At 46.3% G+C, this 22,632-nt stretch overlaps 8 protein-coding genes and 1 non-coding gene across 9 annotated transcripts; 3 read left to right on the forward strand and 6 right to left on the reverse strand.

Annotated features, from left to right (window-relative positions):
- Window positions 1-542: 542 nt before the first annotated feature.
- On the reverse strand, window positions 543-2,454 carry LY89DRAFT_778903 (uncharacterized protein; the record flags this gene model as incomplete). Its single annotated transcript, XM_018222252.1, has 4 exons — window positions 2,151-2,454; window positions 1,886-2,103; window positions 1,581-1,831; window positions 543-1,538 (listed from the first exon to the last, which is right to left on the reverse strand). The coding sequence occupies exons 1-4, from the start codon at window positions 2,360-2,362 to the stop codon at window positions 543-545; spliced, it is 1,677 nt and encodes a 558-aa protein (XP_018075699.1). The 5' UTR covers window positions 2,363-2,454.
- Window positions 2,455-3,217: 763 nt separating this feature from the next.
- LY89DRAFT_681881 (uncharacterized protein) lies at window positions 3,218-6,094 on the forward strand. The gene is made up of 3 exons (XM_018214391.1): window positions 3,218-3,533; window positions 3,583-3,797; window positions 3,843-6,094. Exons 1-3 carry the CDS (start codon window positions 3,310-3,312, stop codon window positions 5,951-5,953), a joined length of 2,550 nt encoding a protein of 849 aa, XP_018075700.1. The 5' UTR covers window positions 3,218-3,309; the 3' UTR covers window positions 5,954-6,094.
- An 810-nt stretch (window positions 6,095-6,904) lies between these two features.
- On the forward strand, window positions 6,905-8,228 carry LY89DRAFT_705142 (extracellular GDSL-like lipase/acylhydrolase; the record flags this gene model as incomplete). Its single annotated transcript, XM_018217432.1, has 3 exons — window positions 6,905-6,949; window positions 7,004-7,557; window positions 7,642-8,228. The coding sequence occupies 3 exons, from the start codon at window positions 6,905-6,907 to the stop codon at window positions 8,213-8,215; spliced, it is 1,173 nt and encodes a 390-aa protein (XP_018075701.1). The 3' UTR covers window positions 8,216-8,228.
- An 86-nt stretch (window positions 8,229-8,314) lies between these two features.
- On the reverse strand, window positions 8,315-9,271 carry LY89DRAFT_681882 (uncharacterized protein). Its single transcript, XM_018214392.1, has 3 exons — window positions 8,859-9,271; window positions 8,705-8,809; window positions 8,315-8,648 (listed from the first exon to the last, which is right to left on the reverse strand). Exons 1-3 carry the CDS (start codon window positions 9,181-9,183, stop codon window positions 8,473-8,475), a joined length of 606 nt encoding a protein of 201 aa, XP_018075702.1. The 5' UTR covers window positions 9,184-9,271; the 3' UTR covers window positions 8,315-8,472.
- Window positions 9,272-9,506: 235 nt separating this feature from the next.
- LY89DRAFT_778907 (uncharacterized protein) lies at window positions 9,507-11,552 on the reverse strand. Its single transcript, XM_018222253.1, has 3 exons — window positions 11,137-11,552; window positions 10,614-11,085; window positions 9,507-10,564 (listed from the first exon to the last, which is right to left on the reverse strand). The coding sequence occupies exons 1-3, from the start codon at window positions 11,217-11,219 to the stop codon at window positions 9,518-9,520; spliced, it is 1,602 nt and encodes a 533-aa protein (XP_018075703.1). The 5' UTR covers window positions 11,220-11,552; the 3' UTR covers window positions 9,507-9,517.
- A 280-nt stretch (window positions 11,553-11,832) lies between these two features.
- On the forward strand, window positions 11,833-13,910 carry LY89DRAFT_609908 (alpha/beta-hydrolase). The gene is made up of 3 exons (XM_018210536.1): window positions 11,833-12,268; window positions 12,316-12,617; window positions 12,671-13,910. The coding sequence occupies exons 1-3, from the start codon at window positions 12,002-12,004 to the stop codon at window positions 13,689-13,691; spliced, it is 1,590 nt and encodes a 529-aa protein (XP_018075704.1). The 5' UTR covers window positions 11,833-12,001; the 3' UTR covers window positions 13,692-13,910.
- Window positions 13,911-14,601: 691 nt separating this feature from the next.
- Window positions 14,602-15,638, reverse strand: LY89DRAFT_577330 (Piwi-domain-containing protein; the record flags this gene model as incomplete). The annotated part of the gene is made up of 3 exons (XM_018208886.1): window positions 14,602-14,898; window positions 14,953-15,378; window positions 15,426-15,638. Coding segments are annotated over 3 exons (936 nt in total), but the record flags the coding sequence as incomplete, so codon positions are not given.
- Window positions 15,639-19,157: 3,519 nt separating this feature from the next.
- LY89DRAFT_t18 lies at window positions 19,158-19,231 on the reverse strand. Its single transcript has one exon. It is a non-coding gene; the product is annotated as a tRNA-Ile (tRNA).
- An 831-nt stretch (window positions 19,232-20,062) lies between these two features.
- Window positions 20,063-22,335, reverse strand: LY89DRAFT_730133 (Piwi-domain-containing protein; the record flags this gene model as incomplete). The annotated part of the gene is made up of 5 exons (XM_018219443.1): window positions 20,063-20,314; window positions 20,366-20,800; window positions 20,853-21,066; window positions 21,116-21,711; window positions 21,859-22,335. The coding sequence occupies 5 exons, from the start codon at window positions 22,333-22,335 to the stop codon at window positions 20,063-20,065; spliced, it is 1,974 nt and encodes a 657-aa protein (XP_018075706.1).
- Between the last annotated feature and the right edge of the window lie 297 nt (window positions 22,336-22,632).

Genomic DNA, 22,632 nt, shown 5'->3' on the forward strand with positions numbered 1-22,632 from the left:
GTGTAATGAAGCAATAAATATTAGTGCTATGCTTTGTTGCTATGCTAGACGTGCTAAGGTGCTGAGGTGCTGAGGTGCTGAGGTGCTGAGGTGCTGAAGTGCTGAAGTACTAGAGTGCTAAGCTCGGATTAGGGCCTTATTTCCGGGCGGTTTATGAATGGCGTTGTTTAGCCATGGCTAGCTCGATATGCTCTAATTGTTTATGAATGGCAGGGCTAGTTGATAAACAAGGGGTGCCATACATAAACACCCCGCCATTCACGAATGGCGGGGGTCCCGTTTGTGAACAGCAATTATTGGCGTATGGACTAGAACATATTTTTATTTATTTTATATCTCTTCCAAATACTTAAAAAATACTTATTATTTATGTATTTTCTAGCTTTTAATACTTTTATTCTCGAGAAATGCCTTTATTTTTAGATTTTCTATTTAAATTGCCTTTATCCTAGAGATTAAAAGCATTAGACTGACTATACCGAATGCACCGAATGCACCGAATGCACTGAATGCACTGTACTGACTGCACTGTACTAACTGCACTACCTCGCATAAAAAGGAAAAAGGCCTGTATAGTCCAAGCTCAATCCCGAAACTGTGCTCTCCGTATATGTCATTCCGTATTTGAGACTTTTGCTTGCTGCGCTTGAAATCGTATTCTTTTTCTTTGAGGTGCTGGGGCGTGTGGTCATGAATGCGGACCATTCGTCGAAATCCATTGCATATGAGGCATCTAGAACTTCCGTGGTAGTAGATTCGCCACGTCGGCTCATGAAAACGGACCACGCCTCGAAAACTAGCATAGCCGTTGCAAATGTCTCCGGCCACTCTTTTGGGTCTTTGGAAAATGGATTCAATCCAGCTGCCTCGCCCATCGGTTGAAGACTATCAAGGATCTCGGCACTCTCATAACGGTAGTTTAGCTCTGTATGGATCAAACGTATTTGGCGAAACATTTCTTTCATTTTAGGCTTCAGGGAGTCCGGAGTTATGGATGAATCATCCCAGTTCTCACCAAGTCCAACTCTTTGTAAACATTCATTACAATTCTTTATGATTCGCCTGACATCGTAGGTCAACTCGAAACTGCCAGGCTTAGACTTCCACAGCGACAAGGATTCGTAGAATGATTCGAAGTACTGCTCAATTGCTTCTGATGGCAGATCTTTCAAGCGAAGAACTTTGGCAAATATGTATCGACTTTTGGCAATCTCTGAGGCAGAGCAGAAAAATTTAGCCGAAGTGACAAGTCTAGTGCAAATATCCTTATGATGTTGAGCGAAGACGTATAGTTGTGGGTTTCTTATAAGTCGATCAAGTGCTTGTTCCAGGATGTTCGAATAATCCATCCAGCCGGTCTCGAACATATGGTATTCGATGGCATCTTGATAGAGACCGTTGACCTCTTTTTCGTTGAACAGTGGACATCTTACAAAGGTAGACACATTTTCCATGTATCGCTCAAACAGTTCATCGCTTAAACGGGCTTCACGCCGTGAACTCTGTTTAAGGAGACTTTGCAAGGATTTGGCAGCAATCTTGTAAATCAAACTTCGATTGCCAGAGTCAACGCTCTATACTTGAGCTTCTAGGAGTAGAGACTCCGCAGGTTGATCAGGGAACCTCGGCCAGGAGGTAGTAGAAGCGAGATTAGTATAGGATTCAAGCAGCGATACTTGGTCACCGCCAGCGCTCAACGACTTCGAGTCATGGTCAACACAGTCCTGATTGCTACAACCGGCAGGCTGAGAAGGTCCCTGAGAATTTGATACAATCATGATAGTATCAGGAATTGCTGCAGGAGTTGCGTATGTAATGTTCGAAGGTGTTGCTGGCTTCATCAGCGCGGTCCGGACAAACACCTCGACCTTCATCCAAAACTTACAGATCATCGGTGACCCGATCTCTTCCACCTCACTGATACGTCGCCTCTTGAGTTGAAGAACAGTATCATCGGGGACTATCTGACCGTCGCGTATGAACTCGGTCGCCTTCCCTTTGTCTCGCTCTCTTTTTGCCGCCTTTGCCAACATGAATTTCATGTCTCTCGTCATGTTCTTCTCAAAGCCCCATTCTCGCAACTTCATCTTCCAATTGCGTGTACTGAAATGTTAGAAAAGGCATGAAACAAAGGCCACAATGACTCTTACCTTTTCTTGAACTGGTATCTGGATTCGATCTCTTGCATCGTTTGTCTGAGTGGCCTGCCTTGGTCTACATAGATACGTCGAATAGCGTCTTTATGTGAGTCCCACAACCGATCGTTGCGTTCTTTGGTAGATTGAATTCCAGTCCTCGAGAATTCGGCAGCTTCGTTCTGCGAAGTGTCGTTGGCCATCTCCTGGCCAACTGGTTGAGACATTGTTCGGCGACCAGTACTTCTGTAGAATGTTATGGCAATGGGAATTGAGTACTGTCCAGAATCATGAAAGGAGTGTAAGTATAAGTAGAGACATAAGATAACAAGGACGAAAAGTTTGGAATTTCAGCACAAGGCTGGAGGTTTGGTGTTGCTCGCCAGCTTCATAAGCGGACCACTTACAGTACCAGAAAAAGTGCAAATCCTCAATCAGGTTAGTAAAACGCCACGATGTGCTCTTCACAGCCAGCTTAACCTGTTTTGGTCACCGAATTACTTCTCCCGTCTCTAATCGCAACATCATGTGATGCGCGCAGAATGCTGGTTGATCTTCCTGTTATTTTTGCTGCAAGACGAGATACTGCTCTTGGCCTCTACCTTAAATCTCAACTGGTGTAAGCTACAACCTCTGGGTCTTTGATGGTCCTGAAAGTATTTGTCTACTGAAATTGTCTCAGTCATGTGATTACCATTTGACCTCTCTTCACTTACTTGTGGCTGGTCAATGTGGAGATTGGATGGAATGATTATGTTTGGAACCACATTCAGTTGGATTAGATATGCCGTGTCCAAATTGTCCTCTTGCTGGCAACTCCTTGCCATGACTCTCATACTCAGAGCCTTACGAGATCAGCAAAGCCTGTCATGCAGGTTTCAGCCACCGACATGGTGTCTACAGGGCGGGATAGAACATCCTATTTCATACGATACTATTGGCTTACCCGCTTCAATATGACGCTCCACGGCACAAGAGAGGCTGGAATGGGTCTTTGCACTTTTATCCTGGCAGGATGTGCCTCGCTTGGCAACAGCTTCCACCAGAGCCGTACTTCTACTGTCAGTCATAGCCTTGCCAACTTTTCTCTTCCGACTCAGATAAATTGACAGTTTTCCAACTGCCAGACGCCATCAGCTCCGATGTGACGATTGGGAACCACTTACTTGCAGCAATGGAACATATATCAACGCTATCATTGTCCCTCACGGACTCGACAGCCGTGTCGGTTTCAAACGGAACCAGCTCCTACAGCGCATCCAAACCAACGACGAAAGAGCGAAATAACAAGAAGTGGAACGATGTGAAACACCTGATCAAGAAATTTTACGTCGAGGAAAAGAAACCGCTCAAAGAGACAATGCAGAAGGTTGCTCGGGATTCTGGCTTTACCGCAAGGTATGCTTACACCGCCAGCTTCCGTTCACCGAGGTAACTTAAAATATAGCGAACGAAATTACAAGTCGAAGCTTAAAGAATGGGACATCGAAAAGAAAATCCCTGCCAAGGAAATGGCGTTCATGGTCAGAACAGCTGAAAAGCGCACCCGCGATGAGCGTAAGGGCACCGAATTCATACGGAAGGGAATCAAAGTGTCCCAAGGAAAGATGAGGTCTTTCAAGAAAAGAAAGCTACAATTTGCAGATGAGCCTTACCAAGCAGGCACGTAGTCAATATCAATGCGACGAGCTCTTCTAACATTCACAGAAACACCGCCTGGAATAAGCTACCACACACCAGCTCCCAATAATTTCGACATTGACTCCGAGATCCTAGATCTCGAGAAAGATCAGTTTAGGATCCGACAACCAACTCCAACGGCGACCGAAACTGACTCGGAAACTCTCCCAAGGGACTCCGACGTGTCTGAAACAAACATCGAAACAGCAACACTAGCGCTGGGTGGGCGCGATTCAGAGACACCTCAGATGGATCTTGATTTAATGGAAGTAACTCTTGAAGCATCCTCGTCCCTCGAAGAAATCCCTCAAATACTTCCAAAATATCCTGGTCTCTACTCAACAGTGCCAGGGGGACAGGAGGGTGAGCTTCACGAAGCTACGGTGTTGAATCAACTCAGTGGTCATGAGCAGCGTGCGGAGTATCATCCGGACTATCTGAATCGTTTTGAGACCATGGCTCAGTACAGTCAACTCGATCCTCACCTGGGTGACCTCCAGTTTGACGAGCTTCAACTTGATGATCGAGTTGAGGATAGCCGAAATCTGGAGAACGACTCTTATGACCAAGATGTTGAGATGTCTGGATTGGACAACGCATATCAAATGGACTCGAGCCAAATGGTCGATGTTTCCAGCGACTCTATTGCGAACACCCAAGCCACTGTACAACTTGAAGGCGAGGATTTCATTGGTAGACCGTCCGCTCTTCATATCCGACACGTCCGAGAAATGTGGACGGACGAGACTCTTCTCGAAGCGCAAGATGAAGCAGAGCAGAATCCCTTCTCGCCATCCACGGAACCTTTCCTCTCACAGCCTTTCTTCAACCCATTTTTCCATAGTGCCAGAACAGTAGCCGCTCCTAGTCCTTCCGAGCCTCCTTACGAAATTGCCAGAAGGTCCCTGCGACATCTCTTCGAATCATTTTATCCTAGTAAGCGAGACATGAGCAAAGAAGAATGGAACCAGCGCATGAACGAGATTCTGTCTGGCGATTTCGAATCATTCCCCAGTCTCCAAGCAGCAGGGAAAGAGGAATGGAATCAACGTATGGATGAACTTTGTTCTCTTGTTCGAAAGAAAGGCACAGACCAAAGGCATATGAGTAGTGTTTTCCAATTTGCCTTCGCGGCAACGACAAACTACCTTGGTTTGTCAAGCAACGATCCCGAAGTATTGGAGAATTGGCGAAGACCCATATGGAAAGGTTTTCTGCGATACTCGACGTCCACCTGGCTCCCAAAAGCCGAAATCGTCTGTGAGCGATTCTTACATTCCTTTCCTCGGTCGGGAGTCAAAATCAATAGATGGAAGTGTCGCTCGGAGCTTTCCAACGCACTTGCGCAAGCCGGACTCACGGAAGACTCAGAAAACCAGTTCAGGCTTGCCTTTTATGATTGTTTATATCAGACAAAGACTTTACCAGGACATAGTTCTTCAGAGCTGTGGCAAGAACTACTCGCAGGATGTGGATCAAATTCTCGCTTCGCATATTTTGTCGTTTACGAGGCTTCTCAATGTTTCCCCACAGATCAATCGCTCTGTACTGATATTATGAGAGCCATGAGAAATGAGCTAGAGGTCACCGATTATAGTCGATGCCCGAAAGAATGGATCATCCTTTACTTGCAGCTCTTCGAGTACAACTATGGAAGCAATCGCGTCCATTTGCGGAGTACCCCATTTCTACCAGAGGCAGCGCTGAATCTGTCCCGCGCAGTACAGATCACCAATCGCTATTGCTTCAAACAGAATGCCTCCAAGCTAGAAACCCCCCTGCGCAAACATGGATGGCAAAGACGTTGGATCAAACTTTCGAATCCACATTATCACCACGAAGAGCTCGGCAGAGAGCTGCTTCAACAAATCAAAGATATCAACGAGCGGTTAGGCAATGCGAAAGGAGATGCGTGGAACCTTTCAACAACCAAGAGTGGCTCTCATGAAGGCGAATACGAGTTAGCATCGGCGAGGAGGCATCCACACAACAACCGCGGTTCTTCCTGCCGCAAGCGCTCACGGCATAGCAGCATTCGGACTGATCAGTATTCGCTTGAGAGTAGCATCAGACGGGGACTCACATACAGTGTGGGGTCTTGTGCAAGTCAAATTAGTATCACCGCATACATATCTTGAAGCAGAGATTGCGATGATGGGGTTTGACAGATACCACTTCCTGGGAAATTGATGGAGTTGGCGGTCTCCATTTGCTGAAATTCAAGGCCAGAAGGTTAAGAGCTCAGGCGGTGAAGGACTATGTGTGTTTTCACGTGACTGACCAGGACGTCTCACTCAATTCAGTAACTCAAAGTATGTAATAATGTTGTGTAAAGCCAATCAAGTATTTAGTCTTCCAATACTCATCTATGATGCTTTTTGAGTAACCTGGAGAACACAAAGTGCGAGTCTCGTGATCTCCCCAGATATCAGCCTGAATTCAGGGGTCGCTAATCTTACCCGAAATAGCTCGGTACCCCGCCGGAAGCCGAAAAGCTTATCGCCCCGCGATATATCTTTCTTTTCATGACGTCTAAAAGCGATGTTGCGTCATCTTCAAGAAAGACCATCTCTCCAGAACTCCTTCATCGTTCAATATATAACTTCTCTTTACAGCACATAGACCTTAGAACAAAGATATTTCTCAATGAGGATGTTTTATCTGCTAAGATCTGGGTCGACTAAACTCAAAATTAAGAACAATTGAATAGTGGAGTCGGACGAATGGAAAGAGCTAAGGAATTCTGAGGAGCTAATATTTCAATTGACTTCGTGTACCTGCATTCCACTTTAGCCTGAAACTTTCCGTGCCGGTCTAATCTTCTTCCTCCTCTCCACGATCTCTAGTCCCAGCGGCTTGTGATTAATATGTCAATTGATGGGTTTGCGGGGTCATGGATCTGTAATCATGTCAGGAACATCGGTTGTTGCCGAATACTGTCAATTCTTCTTGTCACTTCCCACTGAGACTTCAAGATGATGGAATTATGGAGAACAGGCTGCTTGCTGGCAGTGACTTTGTTTTGTCATGAAGTACTTGGTAAATATGCATGGCAAAACGAAGCACATTGGGTTGATACCTGGACGTCGATGCCCCAGCTCACCGAACCAGCAAATTTACCGCCAGCACCATATGTTTGTCTCTTCCCTTGTCATCATCTATCATATCTCACTGACGAATAATCCCAGAATGAAACGGGCGCCGTATTCGTGAACTCCACTATCCGTCAAACGCTTCACATGTCTCTCGGCGGAAGTCCCATTCGAATCCAGATCTCGAACGCTTTTGGAACCACTGACTTACCCATAACATCCGTGACCGTTGCCTTACCCACCAATGGCTCAGCAGGAGTAGCGGCGATCCAACCTTCGACTCTTCATACAGTGACCTTCTCCGGATCAAAGAACTACACCATCCCTAACGGCGCACTGGTAGTCTCTGATCCTATCCCGATGACTGTTGCGCCACAATCAAACCTTGCTGTTTCCATCTATCTGGAAGACGGACAGTTGAGTGCCACAAATGCTATCACGAGCCATCCAGGCAGTAGGACTACCAGTTGGATGAGTATGGGGAATCAAGTATCGAAACAAAATATCACAGATGAGACGACCGAGAGCGTGCAGCATTGGTATTTTGTGAGCGCCGTGGAGGTTTGGAGGGAGAGGAGCGCAAGAGGGTTCGTTATTGTTGGAGACAGTATTACAGATGGGAGAGGAAGTGACACAGATGAGAATGACAGGTAAGTTTGATTATGCTATTCTCGGAGCTAGGTCTACCAAAAAAGGTAATTTCGAAGAAAAACGACGGAGCTGACTAAAGATAGATGGCCAGATCTAGTTCTCGCACGCATGCAACGAAACCCCGACACAAGCGACATCGCCGTTCTCAACCAGGCCGCAGGGGGAAACAGAATCCTCTACGACGGTCTTGGACCAAATGCTCTTGGCCGCATTAACCGAGACGTCCTCTCCCAGTCTGGGATTGCATACGCCATGATCTTCGAAGGAGTCAACGACATCGGCACAGCAGCCACTGACGCCGTGTCACAGAAGAATGTCGGCGACCGCATCATAGCCGCCTACAAACAAATAGTGGAACGAGTCCATGCTCATGGCATCCCCATGTTTGCGACTACGATTACGCCATTTTCTGCACCGGGATATAATGTCACGGCGGAGGTTTATAGTGACCCTGAACGAGAAGCGACAAGACAGAGGGTCAATTCTTTTATCAGATACAGCGGGACTTTTGATAAAGTGATTGATTTCGATGCGATATTGAGGAATGATAGTTTGCCGTACTTGATTCAGGCGGATTTGCAGGGTGGTGATTGGTTGCATCCCAATGCAGCGGGCTATCAGAAGATTTCTCAAGCGTTTCCCTTAGATATCTTCTGAGGTAGTGAGCGAGATATTGTACTCGGGGAAAATAGGAGAGGTGTACATAGAGTTCATATAATGCATATATTGCCCTGATCATTATAACAGAAGCAATATGTCTTTGAGCAGGTGCGTGTAGAAAAAGTTCGTTCAGGTTCGATATATCATTCGGAGTTTCTTTGTAGATGCATAAAATTAAAAATTAAACAAGAAGCAGAGATTCTTTTGGAAGCTATGCCGAGCGAGGGTATTTAATTCAAATCCGTCTCTCATTCTCAAGTCCAACTTTTGTAAACAGCCACCACCGTCACAGAAGCAACTACTAAAGCAGCAACCTTGTAAATGGTAGGTGTTTTGCCCCGCATACTTTCGCTCGTCGAGTTAGCAAAGAAGCCGCTTCTAGGCGTGTATCCACCATAGTGCCGTGACTGGTAGCCCGAAGCAAGAGAACCTAGCGAGGTCAGCCCTGTGATGTCTGCCACAAATCAACCGGCCCAGCCGACTTACCACCCCGAATACCAGCTCTACCGAAACCTCCAAAGAGGTACAAAACGACAATAGTCGCTGTGAATGGGATCCACCAAGCAGATACCAGCGCCAGAATTCTTTTTTCTGCAGCAAATCAATATTACTGAGCCATGACCCCGATGAGGAGACTTACGATAAGCAGGAAGCTGGGCAATAGTCTCGTGCCAACTCTTCTTGAAAACTTTCAGAAATTCTGCTACCCGTGGGCCAGATCCAATTTCTTTCGCAGTGACCGACAACGAGGCTACGGCATTGCGGCCATGTATGTTAAGGGAGTCCAACACGGCTGATGGGTCTTCACTAGCTTCTTTGAGACTTCTTGAGATGGTGGAAGCGAGGGTACGACCTTGGGAATTGAGCGATCCGAGAACAGCTGATGGATCAGCTCTTGCATCTTTAATGATGTCCGCGATCGATTGCAAAGGTCCCGTGTTGAGAGACGAGGTCACGTTGCCCATTTTGTCTCAAGTTTAGTTGAAAAGATTGAACTTTGTAAGTGAAATAGAGTTTGAAATGATTGGACTTGAGAGAGGATGCTACCGGGCTATCAACAGCTGAGGTCTGAGGTGTGCTCTTAGGCTGACATCTTGTGTAACCGCAAAGCCACACCTGCGCGGTATGTTAAAGCACGTGATTCTTAACGCCACAACAGACAAGGATGGACACCACAATCCTATCTTGCTATGTTAAATCATACAATACAACGAGCTAGATTTCAGCCGAGCGGGAATAGGCTCATTGACATTGACCAGCTCTTCAAGTTGGATTGTGGTATACCTTTGGCCTATTCACTCACCATTCCAGAAGTTCTTCCATCACAACATTCCCACCCTGATAGCTGTCCCCACCAATTATCATTCTTCCCTTTCGAGTATAAATCATTTGTACACGCCGATCAGTCATCCACCGAGTCTCCGCCCCACCCAACCTATTTTCGTTCGGAATCTCGCTCGCCTTCAAAAATTCCTCTTCACCAACCAATCCTTTCTCCTCAATACTTATCAGCCGCTCAGCAACTCTAGCTGACAATATACTGTTCCAAATGCCTTCGTATCTATCCATAGTTCTCAGCAGTTGAATTGCTTTCCGTCTAATGGCCCCGTCTCTACATTTCGAAGCCACGAAGATCAGAGGAAAATTGATCCCGGAGTCGAGATTAAACGTTGCCCGTTTTCGCCCCTCTGTCTCACAATCTCGGGTCTTCAATTCGATGACAGATGTCGCGTGTGCAACGATAGCTTCGTATTGTGGTTTGTATTGATCCCAAACTGTCTCATCAGCGAAGGACCGCTCTTCATCAACTCCCATCACTATCCCCATGAAGATACGATGCATTTTCAACACGTGAACCGCTTCTTGCCCTGTGGTGTCGAAGTCCCCATGATATCGTATGAATGAGTTGAATGCAGTGGACCATTGCTGAAGCCTGATGAATGACGACGTCTTCAATACATCAAGTGTCAACGCTTTCTTAGCCGGATCTCGGAACGAAGGGTCAGGCATTGCTTTCTTCATGAAGCGCACTGATAGTGTGCGGATATGATCGAGAGAGTTGCGGGCTTGTTCTAGACTCGTGAAGGTCATTGGGATGTTGGTGTGGTAGCCGGATACCTTGTCATCTAGGACATGATCGAGGAGCTGTCTTTTCCTCCTGAATGTGATTTCAGAAACTTGTCTGTCCAGTCGGATGAAAATGGGGTTGAGGATCGAGGGCTCAGCATAAGGGCTGCGAGACAAGGACCATGTGTCTGTTGATTCGACGCCGGACTGGAGTGAAGAAATAATCTTCACTCCGCTTTCGATGTGGGATATTGCTGTGCCGTGGTGTTCTCTCATTATCTTCTCCATTGTCAACAACTGACCATTATGTTTCCGAAACAGATCTTACCTCGAAACAAACGAACAGCACACAAGTCATTAACGCAACATCGGCAGCCCGTTTCTTCTCCTCAGGAGTGGAGTTTATCAAACACCCCATAGCTTTTCCGTATTGCTGCAAGGCGAAAATACTCGGCCCTTCTCTCGACCCAAGTTCGGAAGTTTCGTGTAAAGCACCTAAAGCAACGACAGCATGTCTAATAGCAGGTTCATGATGTGTGGCTTGAAGCACTAATCGAGTCCAGAACGTCGGATCAAAGATGCCTGAGAGTGTCAAAACAGTCCTTTTGCAAAAGAAATCAAAACTTCGTCGTTCAAGATCGTTTCCTTTAAATTGTGGTTTTGGCAAAGGTGTGATTTTCGATGGCGACGGTGAGTTGTTGGATGAGGATGGAGTGCTAAGATATCCGTCACATTTTCGACCGGTACTGATGCATCTTTGACAATGGGGCTTTGTTTCATCGCATTTTTTGTGCCGGATTCTGAATTGGGAGTGAGCAAGAAGATACCTTGCAAGTAATTGATCGACATACCTGCACGTGATACATCCAGTCTTGACTTTTGGCTTGTACGCTCTGACCCGATTCGGTGTTTGGCTACGTTCTTTGGTTGGCATGTTCGTATTTCTACCTCGACTGAGATTGGATGAAGCGTACTCGGAATCGTTCAGGAGTTCAGGTCTTGGAATTGTAAACGTAGTTGGAATTGGAGCATCACTTGAATACGCTGACACCAATGATTGAACCGACTTGTAAATTATCTTCGGTACTGCGGGGAGAGATTGGAAGAGATGTCATGCAGTACGAAGTTGTGTTGCAGGATATGGATCCCCTGACCCGTCGGAGAAATGAGTGATCCTTTTTTAGCACGCGGCAATTGGTAACATATTTTTCGAGACTCGGAGTTCTGGAAAGAAAATGTGGGGAAGTACTAAATCATACCAGAAAAGGATGTTTTTTCAAGAAATTATGTATTTTATCTCATGTATCATGCGAAATGTATGGCATTTGCGCTTCCCCTTGCTCTCCGACGGAAAACTTGGGCATGTCGGCTAAGCGATGCACAGCCTCCCGAGCAGGGAGTTGATACGCTGCAGCCAATCAATGAATCTCTTGTCCGGGCCTGCCGTAAACCGACGGGATCTAGTCCATTACGGGCTAGTTGTGCGGCTGCCTGATTATACCACAGAACCGGAGCAGGAGAACGATTCTCCCAATTTTACTGCAGATCCGTCAAGTGGAATACGCTCATTCTCATGGCAAGATAAAAGATATATAAGTAGTCCTTCTAATGACATGAGCTTTTCTTTCCTCACCATCCTCATCTCCAATTCCCCTTCACCACATTATTCTTTTTTTCTTATCTTATTTGTCACTCGTTATCACCTTGTAGCATCTCATGATGCGTACCTTTACCGTCTTTACAGCTTTATCCCTCCAACTAGTATGGGCTGCTCCACAGTTCATACAAGGTGAATGCGACAACTTCACAATTGGCCAAACCGTGGAGACCAGCAGCGGAAGTGTCACCGGCCATGCATCATCAACCTATTCAGAGGTATCGGAGTATCTTGGAATCCCCTATGCGTACCCTCCCGTAGGAGATCTCAGATTTGCAGCTCCTGTAAAATACACTGGGTCTTCAGCGCTGAACGGCTCTACCTACGTAAGTTACCAAAGACAACCCCTACTCGGTTTCGCTAACATACTTAGGGTCCTTCGTGTCCTCTCTTGCCATCTGCAAACGGCACTGCGCCTACAGCCGCCAATATTGCAGCTTCAAATGTCACTGAGGTCGGGCTTGAACTTATTGAAATATTGACCAGCGAGGTTCTCGTGCATAGCGAGGATTGCCTGTACATGAATGTGTGGTCGAAACCTCAATCGGGAGAGGAGCTGAAAGCTGTCATGGTATTCATTTATGGAGGAGCATTTGACAGTGGAACTTCATCAAGTCCTCAACTCGACGGTGCTGGTCTTGCAGACATGGGAGATGTCGTTGTTGTCTCTTTCAAGTAAGCCAGTATGCTTTCTTGTTTTTGTATGATCATGCTAATTTTCATGGTAGCTATCGCTTTTCCATCCTTGGATTCCCGGGAGATCCAAACACCCAGCGAAACGTAGCTTTCTTAGATCAACGTCTTGCCATGGAGTGGGTCCGAGACAACATCGCCAACTTCGGTGGGGACACATCAAGAATCACGTTATTCGGGCAATCTGCCGGTTCCGCATCTACAGACTACTATTCTTATGCCTGGGCCTCGGACCCCATCGTCACTGGCATTATTCTCGAGTCAGGAACAGTCTTCAGCTTTGACCTCCCTTATGCTTCAAATGACTCAGCAGCAGTCTGGTACAACGTCTCCACGACTGTTGGATGCGGGAATGCTTCAACCGACCCCACAGAGCTCATGGCTTGCATGCAAAGCGTCGAACTGGACACTCTCATGGCAGCGGTCCCCCAAACCGGCCTCTACTCCTTGATCAGCGCCTTCGGACCAACAGTAGACAACACCCTGGTCTTTGCGAACTACTCCGAGCAGACACCTGCCAGCATCCCCGTTCTGGATGGCAGCAATGACTATGAGGCAGGCCTATTCCGCACTGAGCTAGCCATGTCTGGCGAGTTTCTCCCCGACATCGACTGGGACTTGTATAACCTCGCATCCTTCACCTGTCCTGCTGGAACTCGTGCAAACGCCAGTGTAGCGGCCGGCAATCCGACCTGGAGATATCGCTTCTTCGGCGTATTCCCAAATACCAACGTCAGTGCAGAAGGAGGCGCATACCACGGTGCCGAACTGCCAATCCTCTTCGGAACTACATTCTCGCCCCCTAACTCGACAGCTGAGGAGCTCATCTTTCAGAAGTACTTGATTGGTGCTTGGACTACGTTTGCAAAGGATCCAGTCAATGGTTTGTTGACGTATGAGGGTGGTTGGCCTCTGTATGATCCGAATGAGGCGACACTTGTTCGTCTTGCGTATGATGACAATTTCACTAGTCCGAATCTTGCATTGCCGATGCAGTATGATGTAGAGTGTCCGGATGTAAGCTTGGCAGCCCTGATAGCTGCTCTCCTTGGTTGATTGCTCGTCTCCATGTCAATTTTACTACAGTCGACTTCGGAATCTGAATTGGGGGCAGATTGTGGGACTTGAGATTTCGATGTTCAAACTTGTATTATACAATATCATTTGATTTAAGGAGTATGTCTACAGACCAGAGCTAAGGGAAATTCCTTAAATTTATTGTTCAACAAGTTGCAAGTATTGATCTTCCTGTATTTTAGCTCAAATTGTAGCCGCGACCTGAGGATGCCATCGCTGTAGTGAGACCAATGCTTGAAGCCTTCCCCGTGCCTAGGAAGAACATCAACGCCAATAGTGGGGAAAACTTGCATGGAAATGAAAGTAGACCTGTGGCATGTCCAGGTTCAACTTGTGTCTTTTGATCTACAAACAGCGACTTCAACTTCTTCTGCTTCGCGCTCTAGTTGACGATCCAGCAGGGCCTAGATATTCTGACGGGGTTGTACTCTGATGTTGATTCTGCCATCGATGCACTGGGCACTACAGTACAGAACCCTACGGGTGCGATGTTTAGTAGTCAGAACAGGAGTAACCCCGCATTCCAAATCAACTGAGCTGTTTTTACCATTTTGAGAGATGAGCTTGGGTCTCAAGAATGAGAAGAATATTCATTTGGTTCCAAAGAGCAGCTAAGCCACGAAAATCCATACCAACACGATAACCGACAACAGAAGCAAAGGCCCGAAGCGTCGGCGTGCTCAAACCGACTCGGCCTAAAAAGATGATGATTACAATACAGATTGAACAACGCAAGAAACAAGAACTATTTCAACGCAGGCAAACTCATCTTGGTTATTGGAAACACAGGCAAAATTCATAACTCCAAAACAGCGCAAGTGCAAGGAAAATAAGACTCTAGCAGCGAGCCGAAATAGTGACTCCAAATAGAGGACTTTGCCTTCGCAGATCACAGATAGAACATGAAATCATTAAGTTCAGGCCTCCACGGATTAGTCCGAGCTTCCACCGTAGTCCTGCCGTTGACTTTAATTGCAGCGCGGGGAGCATTCCAAATCACGACATCGTGATTGTAATTGATGAGGGTATGATCAGGGTAATTGGGGTAGTTGACACTTCGATCGAGTTCCAATGCAGGTCTCATGTATCGGCGGAGTCGATCACACAGAGTATCAGCGTACCGAGCTGGCGTGCAGACGGACAGACCTTTCGTGCCCTTTGATGCTGTGAAAGAGAGCTTATTGGTCTGGAGCAGAATTAGATGGCTGAAGCAAATAGAGGTAGCATAGGAGTGACTTACGATTGACTGCAGTTCGTCTGCATTGTAGCCACTCTCGTTTTCCAGGACCACATAATGGGTGTTGCGTGCTGTCCCGATTGGCGAATCATGAGCTTGAAGATAGAAGTTGAACTGCTTGGGCGCAACGACCGTCTCATCTACAAGGAGACCCGATTTGTTGTTCTGACGATTTTCCGGATTGGGGAAGAATCGACTGTGGTGTCGTTTGATGACAATGACTAAAGTGATGCGTGGTCGAGGAACAGCGCCTGCTTCTTCTTTGCAAGCTTCGATGATTTGTGGAAGTTCTGTTGCTCTGACTTCGCCGAATTGGCTTTCGCTCACTCCATCACGATAGAACAGAATATGCTCAGGAAGACTTCCGCCGTTTTTGCTCTTGTAGGCATGAAGACGCTCTTTCATCATGCCCTTCAAGTCGGAGATATGCTGGCAGAGAGATTAGTAAGATTAGGAAGCAGGATTGCACTTCATACCTCAGTGTTCTTCTTTTGAAGCCGTGCTGAAGCAAGATAGGTCATGTAATACGTGTCATACGTAGCCACCACCCCAGCCATCGAAGGGCAAGTCGTATCATTTACTTTACCGGGATGTGTAACATCGGCTCCAACTATCATTGTCGTTCCTCTGACCGGCAAAGGATCTCGAAGGGAATGCACGATCCCTCCTAATCTGTAGTTTGTCTTGAGGCTGCTACAGCATTAGTCGCGATAATCAAAGCCAAGAGGATTTGTGAACAGCAGCATACCTCAAGTTCCCGAATACGCCACGGTCGTTCTGGACGGCACCCAAATCTAGGATATCGGGAGTAACACACAATATGGGTATCCCAGCCTCACAGTCCGCCCACCATCGGATGTTTGAGTACGACTCCGCATTGGTATCTGGTAGTGCAAATATTACAAAATCTACCCCTGCCTTTATGCTCCTAGACAGGGCATCAGCAAGGCTTCTCCGTCTACTTCCAATTGTCGGTCCACTTGGAATTGAGAGAAATGAGTGAAGAAACTCAAAATTGAAATAAATTCCATAGGCCTTCAACGAATTGATGAAATTACACGCGAATTGTGGAACTTGTGTTTTTTGAGGTTTTGTGAAAGCTTCATCTGACGAGGGATATCTCAAGCCAATTATGGCCAAGTTCTTGTTGCCTGACGGGACTTGGAGGAAGCTTCTACTTCGAACAGTGGCAATTTGACTCAAGTTCCAAGAAGCGGAGTCACGGGCGGGCAATTTTTTGGGTGGTTGACCTTGATCTTCTTTGTGGGTTCTGGACGAGCCATAGATGTCGAGATCGAAGTATCCTTGTCCGCCTTCCCGAAATCTGATGTGAGGTGCGATCAAGGAGTGATATTCCACTTTAGTAAAATTCACGCCAATGCTTAGTCCAAATGTCTACCAACGTTAGTTATGCCCAAGCCAGAGTACAAGAGTTTTATTATACCGGATAAAACCTTTTTGCCAACCCCTTATCAATAATTCCAAGATGAGTACGAGCTTCGTTCAGAATGAGAGCTTCGTTCTCGTCCGGGTTCTTTTTGGCATAAGCGAGCATGTCAGACGTCATTGTATGGATCATTTTCCCCTTGAAAGGCTGCCAAGGCAAGAATATCAGCGTATCAGCTGGGTAGATAATCTGTGTACCATCTTTCATCGAGCCAACCGCTATGCAACGAGCATCGTCGTGGAGGGTGCCGGCGAGAAATGGGTACTCTATTGCAGCAGTTAGTAGAAGTTTTTTCGGTGATAAGAGGCGTCACAGTACTTACTAATTCGTATGTGATCGATGACGGTACGTGTTTCGTTGCCGAATGCGAATATTTTGACTGCTGACGTCTCAGTAGCATCCAGGATTCCCGATATGACCCTGGTCTTGATTGGATCATCACCAAGAAAGGTCACTCGAAGCTGCTTGAACTCGGTATTGAGTGCATTAGCTGGTGTATCCCGGCGCTTCTTCATGTAGTCATAGAGATTTTCTTCGGGGTAGAACGCAGTCGTGGCTGTGTTGACGTTCAGATAAAGTGAACCATTTCCAGGGCGGACAGAGCTAAGAAAGCCCCTTCGAATAATGGCTACCTGACCAAACTTTGAATTCATCCAGCTTGCCTTCATATTCCAGCCTTTCGTGCTTTCCGGATAAAACTTCTTCCCAACGATATTGACACCGCCAGTCGGCGAAGCGATGTCGTAAATATTCTTCCATGACAAAAGATTCAGGATTTGGAAATCCCCTTCTGGCAGGTAGCTATCGTCTCTGGTGGTACTTGGATCGATGTAGTTGCGAACTTTATCCCATCTCAGCGAGCCCTCATAGTGAAAGGCAGAGGTCATATTGACGAACCCTCCTCCAACGTCTTGTCGCTGATGTACACAAGACCAACAAGCATCAGCCTCCTCACGCATGAACTCGTAAAGTCTACCCACCGATATGATGTGAGAGAAGTAATCGCAGACCCAAGTAACTGCTGTTGGTTGGCTGTCTTGTAAGATGCTCTGAATCAGTGCTCGCTTTACTTCTCGCTTCGTAACGTCCCACTCCCCGACTTTTCCTAACACGATGCGGTACTTGTGAATTGCGACATCCTTTTTCATGTCGATTTTGAAGAAGTTCGAGGTTGCGGTTTTCGACTTTGAAGCTGTAGATGTCGAGAAAGGTGCGAGATTGAGATTCTCAAGCGCCCAGCTTTGCTTTTGAGCTTGCTCAGGAGTAGGCGCGGGGATCTTAAGATAAGCCCTCTTGAATTCTGGTCGACGACGAATTGACGATGTGCTTTGGGTTGTCGATTTACGAACTCCTGATGCTGATGCTGTCCCTGACTTCGGATGAGATGGTAGACCACGATTACTCCCTTGTGTTGAAGCTGAAGCTTTTCCACTCAAGTTCCTTCCTAGTAGTTAGCCAGACCGCGGAGCTTTACGATTGAAATTGCTTACTTAGTTGTAGAAGATTTCGCTGCAACCTCTATCCTCGCCTTCTCTCTCTTCAGCATCGCCTCCTCATACTTGACTTTCGTCCACTGCCGAACGTGTTCATCATTATCTTTGTCTTTGATCTTGCAATCTTTCGAATTATGATTGCCTTCATGCCCACAGTGCTTACATAACTGAGCCAGCTCCCCAGATTTACAATTCTTAAAGTCATGATCATGCACTTTGAGGCAGCGATCGCAAACTTGGTCTTCCCAGAATGGCCATTTCTTGTCACAGTTCCTCAGAAAATGACCAGGCTCGTTGACCTTGCATTTGGAGCAGCCACGGGCCGCCATGACTAAGTAATGAGAAATGAACTTTGAGAGAGAAACAGCTTTAGGTACAAAGGCATCGGTGGGACTAGACCACGTACTTATATTCAAAGACTTTCATCCAACTTGGTTTGCTTCAACCATCACTAATTAGCTTGTACGAATGAAAATCATCTGGCATATGGTCAAGCTCTTCTAACTCCCCTGTTTGCTAAAGCGCTCCTGATCGATTTCAGGTCACACGTCGAACCAACGCTATTTGACATTGCTCTCATCGCGGGCGCCCGGGGAATTCACCTCGCTTGTCAATGCTAAGGTCGTCTTCAGCTGACAATGAGATGCTTTAACCTAAAAAAAATCGGGGAGCTGACTTAATGTCGGAATGTTTTGAATCTATCATATGATCAGATTCAGCCCCCAGTCTCTCATCGGGAAAACTTGGTGAAACAAACTTTCAAGAACAGAATGAGTAAGAGCGTAGTGATACACCATCATAAACGCCGCAACGGTAGCGATAATAATCATATTTGGACATTTCTTCACATGATGCAGGACCAGGTATGATCGCTTCTCCTCAAGTCTTCACAAAACCCAATTACTTGAGGTGAATTGAGGTTTTAATACTATTGGATTATTCAAGGGGTCTCAATGACTATGCATTATTCTGGAACAAGCGATACAACCCCTCTAGCACTGAAATTGCCCTTTTTGCAATAACCGCCCATGCAATTGCAGCGAGTATTCTTTTAATCTATCAATTATACGCAATACTTGCGATACGACTATAAGTTTCAATTTTAAAAAAGGAATTAAATTGCGCGTGCTGCAATTGCATTTTGCGCCAGAACTTGGAATTCTTTTAGATCAGGCTCTTAAACGAGATAAAGGGGTATGGCTGATTTTTTGTATGTTCTCGTCGACGTTTTAATCGATTCCCAAAAAAGAAAGGCAAAAAAATTTTCATGATCACTACGAGGGTCGAACTCGCGACCTTGGCGTTATTAGCACCACGCTCTAACCAACTGAGCTAAGCGATCGATTTAGGTTATTAGCTGGGAGAAATCTTCTTATTTTGCAATATCAGCATGACACGGCTTGTCACGGTCTTCCACGGCATTCCCGGCCCACTTACTCACCTAATCATCGGCTAGCCTTTTTAAGCCTGAGTGCCTCGGCCCTCCTTCATTGCAACTCCGCCACCGAACGAATCACATCAGTCATAGCATTGGTCTTACTCTGCATGGATTTCCCAACCGTTGATTATCCTTTGCGGGCATAGATAAATCTCAAATACTTGTAAGCTATGTTAATCCTAGAACTCTCCACAGTGCGGGGTACTATCCGGATAGATCTACCTTGTAGTGTAGATAAGTACATGCGTAAAGTTGGAATTTGATAATGGATTCCTTACGGGATAATGATTCTTCGGTCAATGCTCACATAGACCAGAGTTTCACTATTCGGGCTCTGCATTCACGAATCTGGCAGAGATATTGTATGCAAGAACAACAATCAGGCTTATGCTGATAAGAGTTGAGATAAAAAGAAACCCTAATCGAACCTTCCTTTCCTCTGCGATATGCCAATGTACATCATAGACGGCGCAAAGCGCAGAACATGAACACTAAATACGAATTAGACCACGTCTGAGACTGTCTTCAGAGATCAGAGCCATAAGCTTTAGTGAGATTTCTGAACACGGGACAAAGTGCAGCATAACACCATAATTCCAACTCAAACCACTATCAGTCCCCAGCATTCAACATAGGCATTATCTGACATTCGAAACTTTGACAATATTGCAAACGGAAAGAAAACGTGAACAACATTTTAAGCATGAAACAGCAACCATGGGAAAAAGACAGCACTTAAAGATAGAACGAACGATCGTTGAGATTCGGGTGCCAAGGACTCACTCGCCCGTTACCGGTACCCCAAATCAGATTCTTATCGCGGTAGTCAGCAATAGGGTTATTCTTCAGAAAATTAAGCAATTCTCCCTCGAAGACAGGTCGCATATAACAGCGGAGCCGATCACACAGTATATCGGCATATCGCGCTGGGGTACAAATTGAAAGGGCCGCTGTAGCGCGAGAGCCGATGTAGCAGAGGTTGTTGGTCTTTGTACGGTTAGTCATGCCGTATTGTTTCAATGTTACGTAAAGACTTACTGTTTCTTGTAGTAACGTAGCTGTGTATCTACTTTCATTCTCAATCACAACGTAGTGACCTGATCTGGCTGTGCCGAGAGCGCTTTGGTGGCTTTGAAGATAGAAGCTGAATTGGTGAAGAGGCATGACTTCGGTTTCGACACATAGGCCAGCTTTGAGATTTTCCGGTGATTCTCGACCTTTTGGGAAGAACCGGGTATGATGGCGCTTCCCCACCACAAGTAAAGTGATTTGGATACTTCTTGGAGTTCTTCCAGCCTGAATCTTTCGGCATGCTTCCTGTATCTGTGGAAGCTCCTCATCCCTAACCATTCCATACTGGCTTTCGCTAACGCCATCTCTGTAGAAGAGAATATGATCCGGAAGCTTGTTTTCATTCTTGCTTTGGTACCATTGGAGACGCTCTAACATCATTCCTTCAAGATCTTCAATGTACTAACATACCATGTTAGTTTGAACTTTGATAGGTTCCTGAACTAGGGCTCACCTCGGTATTATTCGACTGCAATCGTGCAGATGCCACAAATTTGCCAATACTCGATGAGCACGATGAGACTACCCCTGCAAGAGACGGACAGCCCGGGTCGGCGCCCTTGCCGGAGTGGGTCACGTCGGCTCCAACGAGCATGGTGTTAAGCTTGACTCCAGAAGTACCAGCCAGCCGGTGATTGACACCTCCAAGCTTGAAGTTGATTTTCAACCTACGCGAAGCAAGTCAGTACATATCAGTGCACTCTTGAAAATACTCACGCAAGATTTCCGTAGACTTTACAATCCAGAATATTTTTGTTATTTGCCAAACGCAGATCCCGATCTGTTGGTTTCGGCCTCTTCCCCACAGCTTTCTGGACCGCTGTACTAGTCACACATATGCTTGGGACGCCACGGATACAATCAGCCCACCATTTGATATCGGCATAGACTGTGGCGTCTTTGTCGGCTAAGATGAACAGGAACATAACTGGATTTGTATGTGCCTGGCGTAAAACATCGTCGAAGATCTCCTGGAACGCAACGGAATAGTGAGCCCTGCGCACCACACTGTCGCGATCTACCAGAGGGTCGACGCGGAGTTTAAAATCTCCCGAAATGGGGATTTCATAGAACGCAAGCTCGCTTACGAGATGGGCCAAGAAAGTCCGGATCAAGCCGTGCTCCGTGAATGAGCCAACCTCAACCACAACGAGATTTTGCCAATCGCCGCCTTTCGTAAGGAATTTTGGGTGAGATTTCAAATTCCAGCTGGGATCAGTGTTCTGTGTTTGACTCCCGTAGCGAACATCAGGGTATCGCAAAGTCTTGCCTTTGACAGCCAAAAAGTCATTTGCTACCTTCAGTCCAAATGCCTGAACTCATTAGCGAGATCAATCTATCTTTTCAAAGGGTTCTTACGAACATGGGGACAAAAGTCCGTGCGTTCAGGGCATCAGAATCATGAATTTTATTAATTAATTAGCTGTAGACCAGCCACATCGCTTAATTAAGTCGTGTACCCAGAAGTCCTGCTGCTCAATAAGCCCATTGATCCATTCCTGAGGAATTTTGTCCCATTCTTCTAATACTGCTACAACCATTTGAACCTCAGTTGTTGGCTGCCTTAGGCGCCTATGGAGAGCTTGTTTTATTCTCCTCCAGCACTTCTCAATAGGATTCATATCAGGGCTAACTGCAGGATGGGGGAATAGAGTAATACCCATAGAAGTACGCCAAGTAGCACAAATATTGCTAGTAGTCTTGTGGCCGTGAGCAGAGTTGCCGTCTTCCATGAACTGAGGGGTCTTCCCAGGCCCCAAAACAGCCGCAAAAGCAGCTAAAAAATCCTGAATATAAGGCTTGAGTACTTGAGCAAGGTAATCAGTTTGTGTAAATGCCCCACTCTTCCCAGTTCCATGAATGTTGATCAATGGACTTTTGTATCCGTAGCCTACAGCACCAAAGAAGTGTACAGGAATAGTGCCACCTCTATGCATTTGGAATTGAATGCAGTCAGGATGACAGCGTTCCTTCTTATTCCTAATACACCTCTGCTTGCATTTCTTCCCTCCAACTTGAAATGTGACCTCATCTGAGTACAGTATCTGACTCCATTCCCAAATAGTCCAAAACATGTGTGCTATCCCCCACAGCCACCGCGCATTGGCTTGGGTCTTAGTGAGGTAGGGCTTTTGGCAGCAGATACAAGAGTAGTATCCAGCTTCTTTGCAGCGGCGTTTGAGGGTCTTGACAGAGCAAGAGAGTTGCAATTCATCGTGTATTTGGATCCAATT

This window comes from Mollisia scopiformis (genome assembly GCF_001500285.1).
Source record: "Mollisia scopiformis unplaced genomic scaffold LY89scaffold_5, whole genome shotgun sequence".
NCBI classification, from domain to species: Eukaryota; Fungi; Ascomycota; class Leotiomycetes; order Helotiales; family Mollisiaceae; genus Mollisia; species Mollisia scopiformis.

Excerpts from the sequence above, each read along its gene's own strand:
- LY89DRAFT_681881 (XM_018214391.1), top strand. The coding sequence starts at position 3,310 with ATGGAACATATATCAACGCTATCATTGTCCCTCACGGACTCGACAGCC. Across the intron at positions 3,534-3,582 it reads GATTCTGGCTTTACCGCAAG|CGAACGAAATTACAAGTCGA; the intron begins GTATGCTTACAC and ends CTTAAAATATAG. Across the intron at positions 3,798-3,842 it reads AGATGAGCCTTACCAAGCAG|AAACACCGCCTGGAATAAGC; the intron begins GCACGTAGTCAA and ends TAACATTCACAG.
- LY89DRAFT_681882 (XM_018214392.1), bottom strand. The coding sequence starts at position 9,183 with ATGGGCAACGTGACCTCGTCTCTCAACACGGGACCTTTGCAATCGATC. Across the intron at positions 8,810-8,858 it reads TGCCCAGCTTCCTGCTTATC|AAAAAAGAATTCTGGCGCTG; the intron begins GTAAGTCTCCTC and ends GATTTGCTGCAG. Across the intron at positions 8,649-8,704 it reads TAGAGCTGGTATTCGGGGTG|GTTCTCTTGCTTCGGGCTAC; the intron begins GTAAGTCGGCTG and ends TGACCTCGCTAG.
- LY89DRAFT_778907 (XM_018222253.1), bottom strand. The coding sequence starts at position 11,219 with ATGCCAACCAAAGAACGTAGCCAAACACCGAATCGGGTCAGAGCGTAC. Across the intron at positions 11,086-11,136 it reads ACTGGATGTATCACGTGCAG|AATCCGGCACAAAAAATGCG; the intron begins GTATGTCGATCA and ends CTCCCAATTCAG. Across the intron at positions 10,565-10,613 it reads TGCTGTTCGTTTGTTTCGAG|ATAATGAGAGAACACCACGG; the intron begins GTAAGATCTGTT and ends ACAATGGAGAAG.
- LY89DRAFT_609908 (XM_018210536.1), top strand. The coding sequence starts at position 12,002 with ATGATGCGTACCTTTACCGTCTTTACAGCTTTATCCCTCCAACTAGTA. Across the intron at positions 12,269-12,315 it reads CGCTGAACGGCTCTACCTAC|GGTCCTTCGTGTCCTCTCTT; the intron begins GTAAGTTACCAA and ends TAACATACTTAG. Across the intron at positions 12,618-12,670 it reads GTCGTTGTTGTCTCTTTCAA|CTATCGCTTTTCCATCCTTG; the intron begins GTAAGCCAGTAT and ends TTTTCATGGTAG.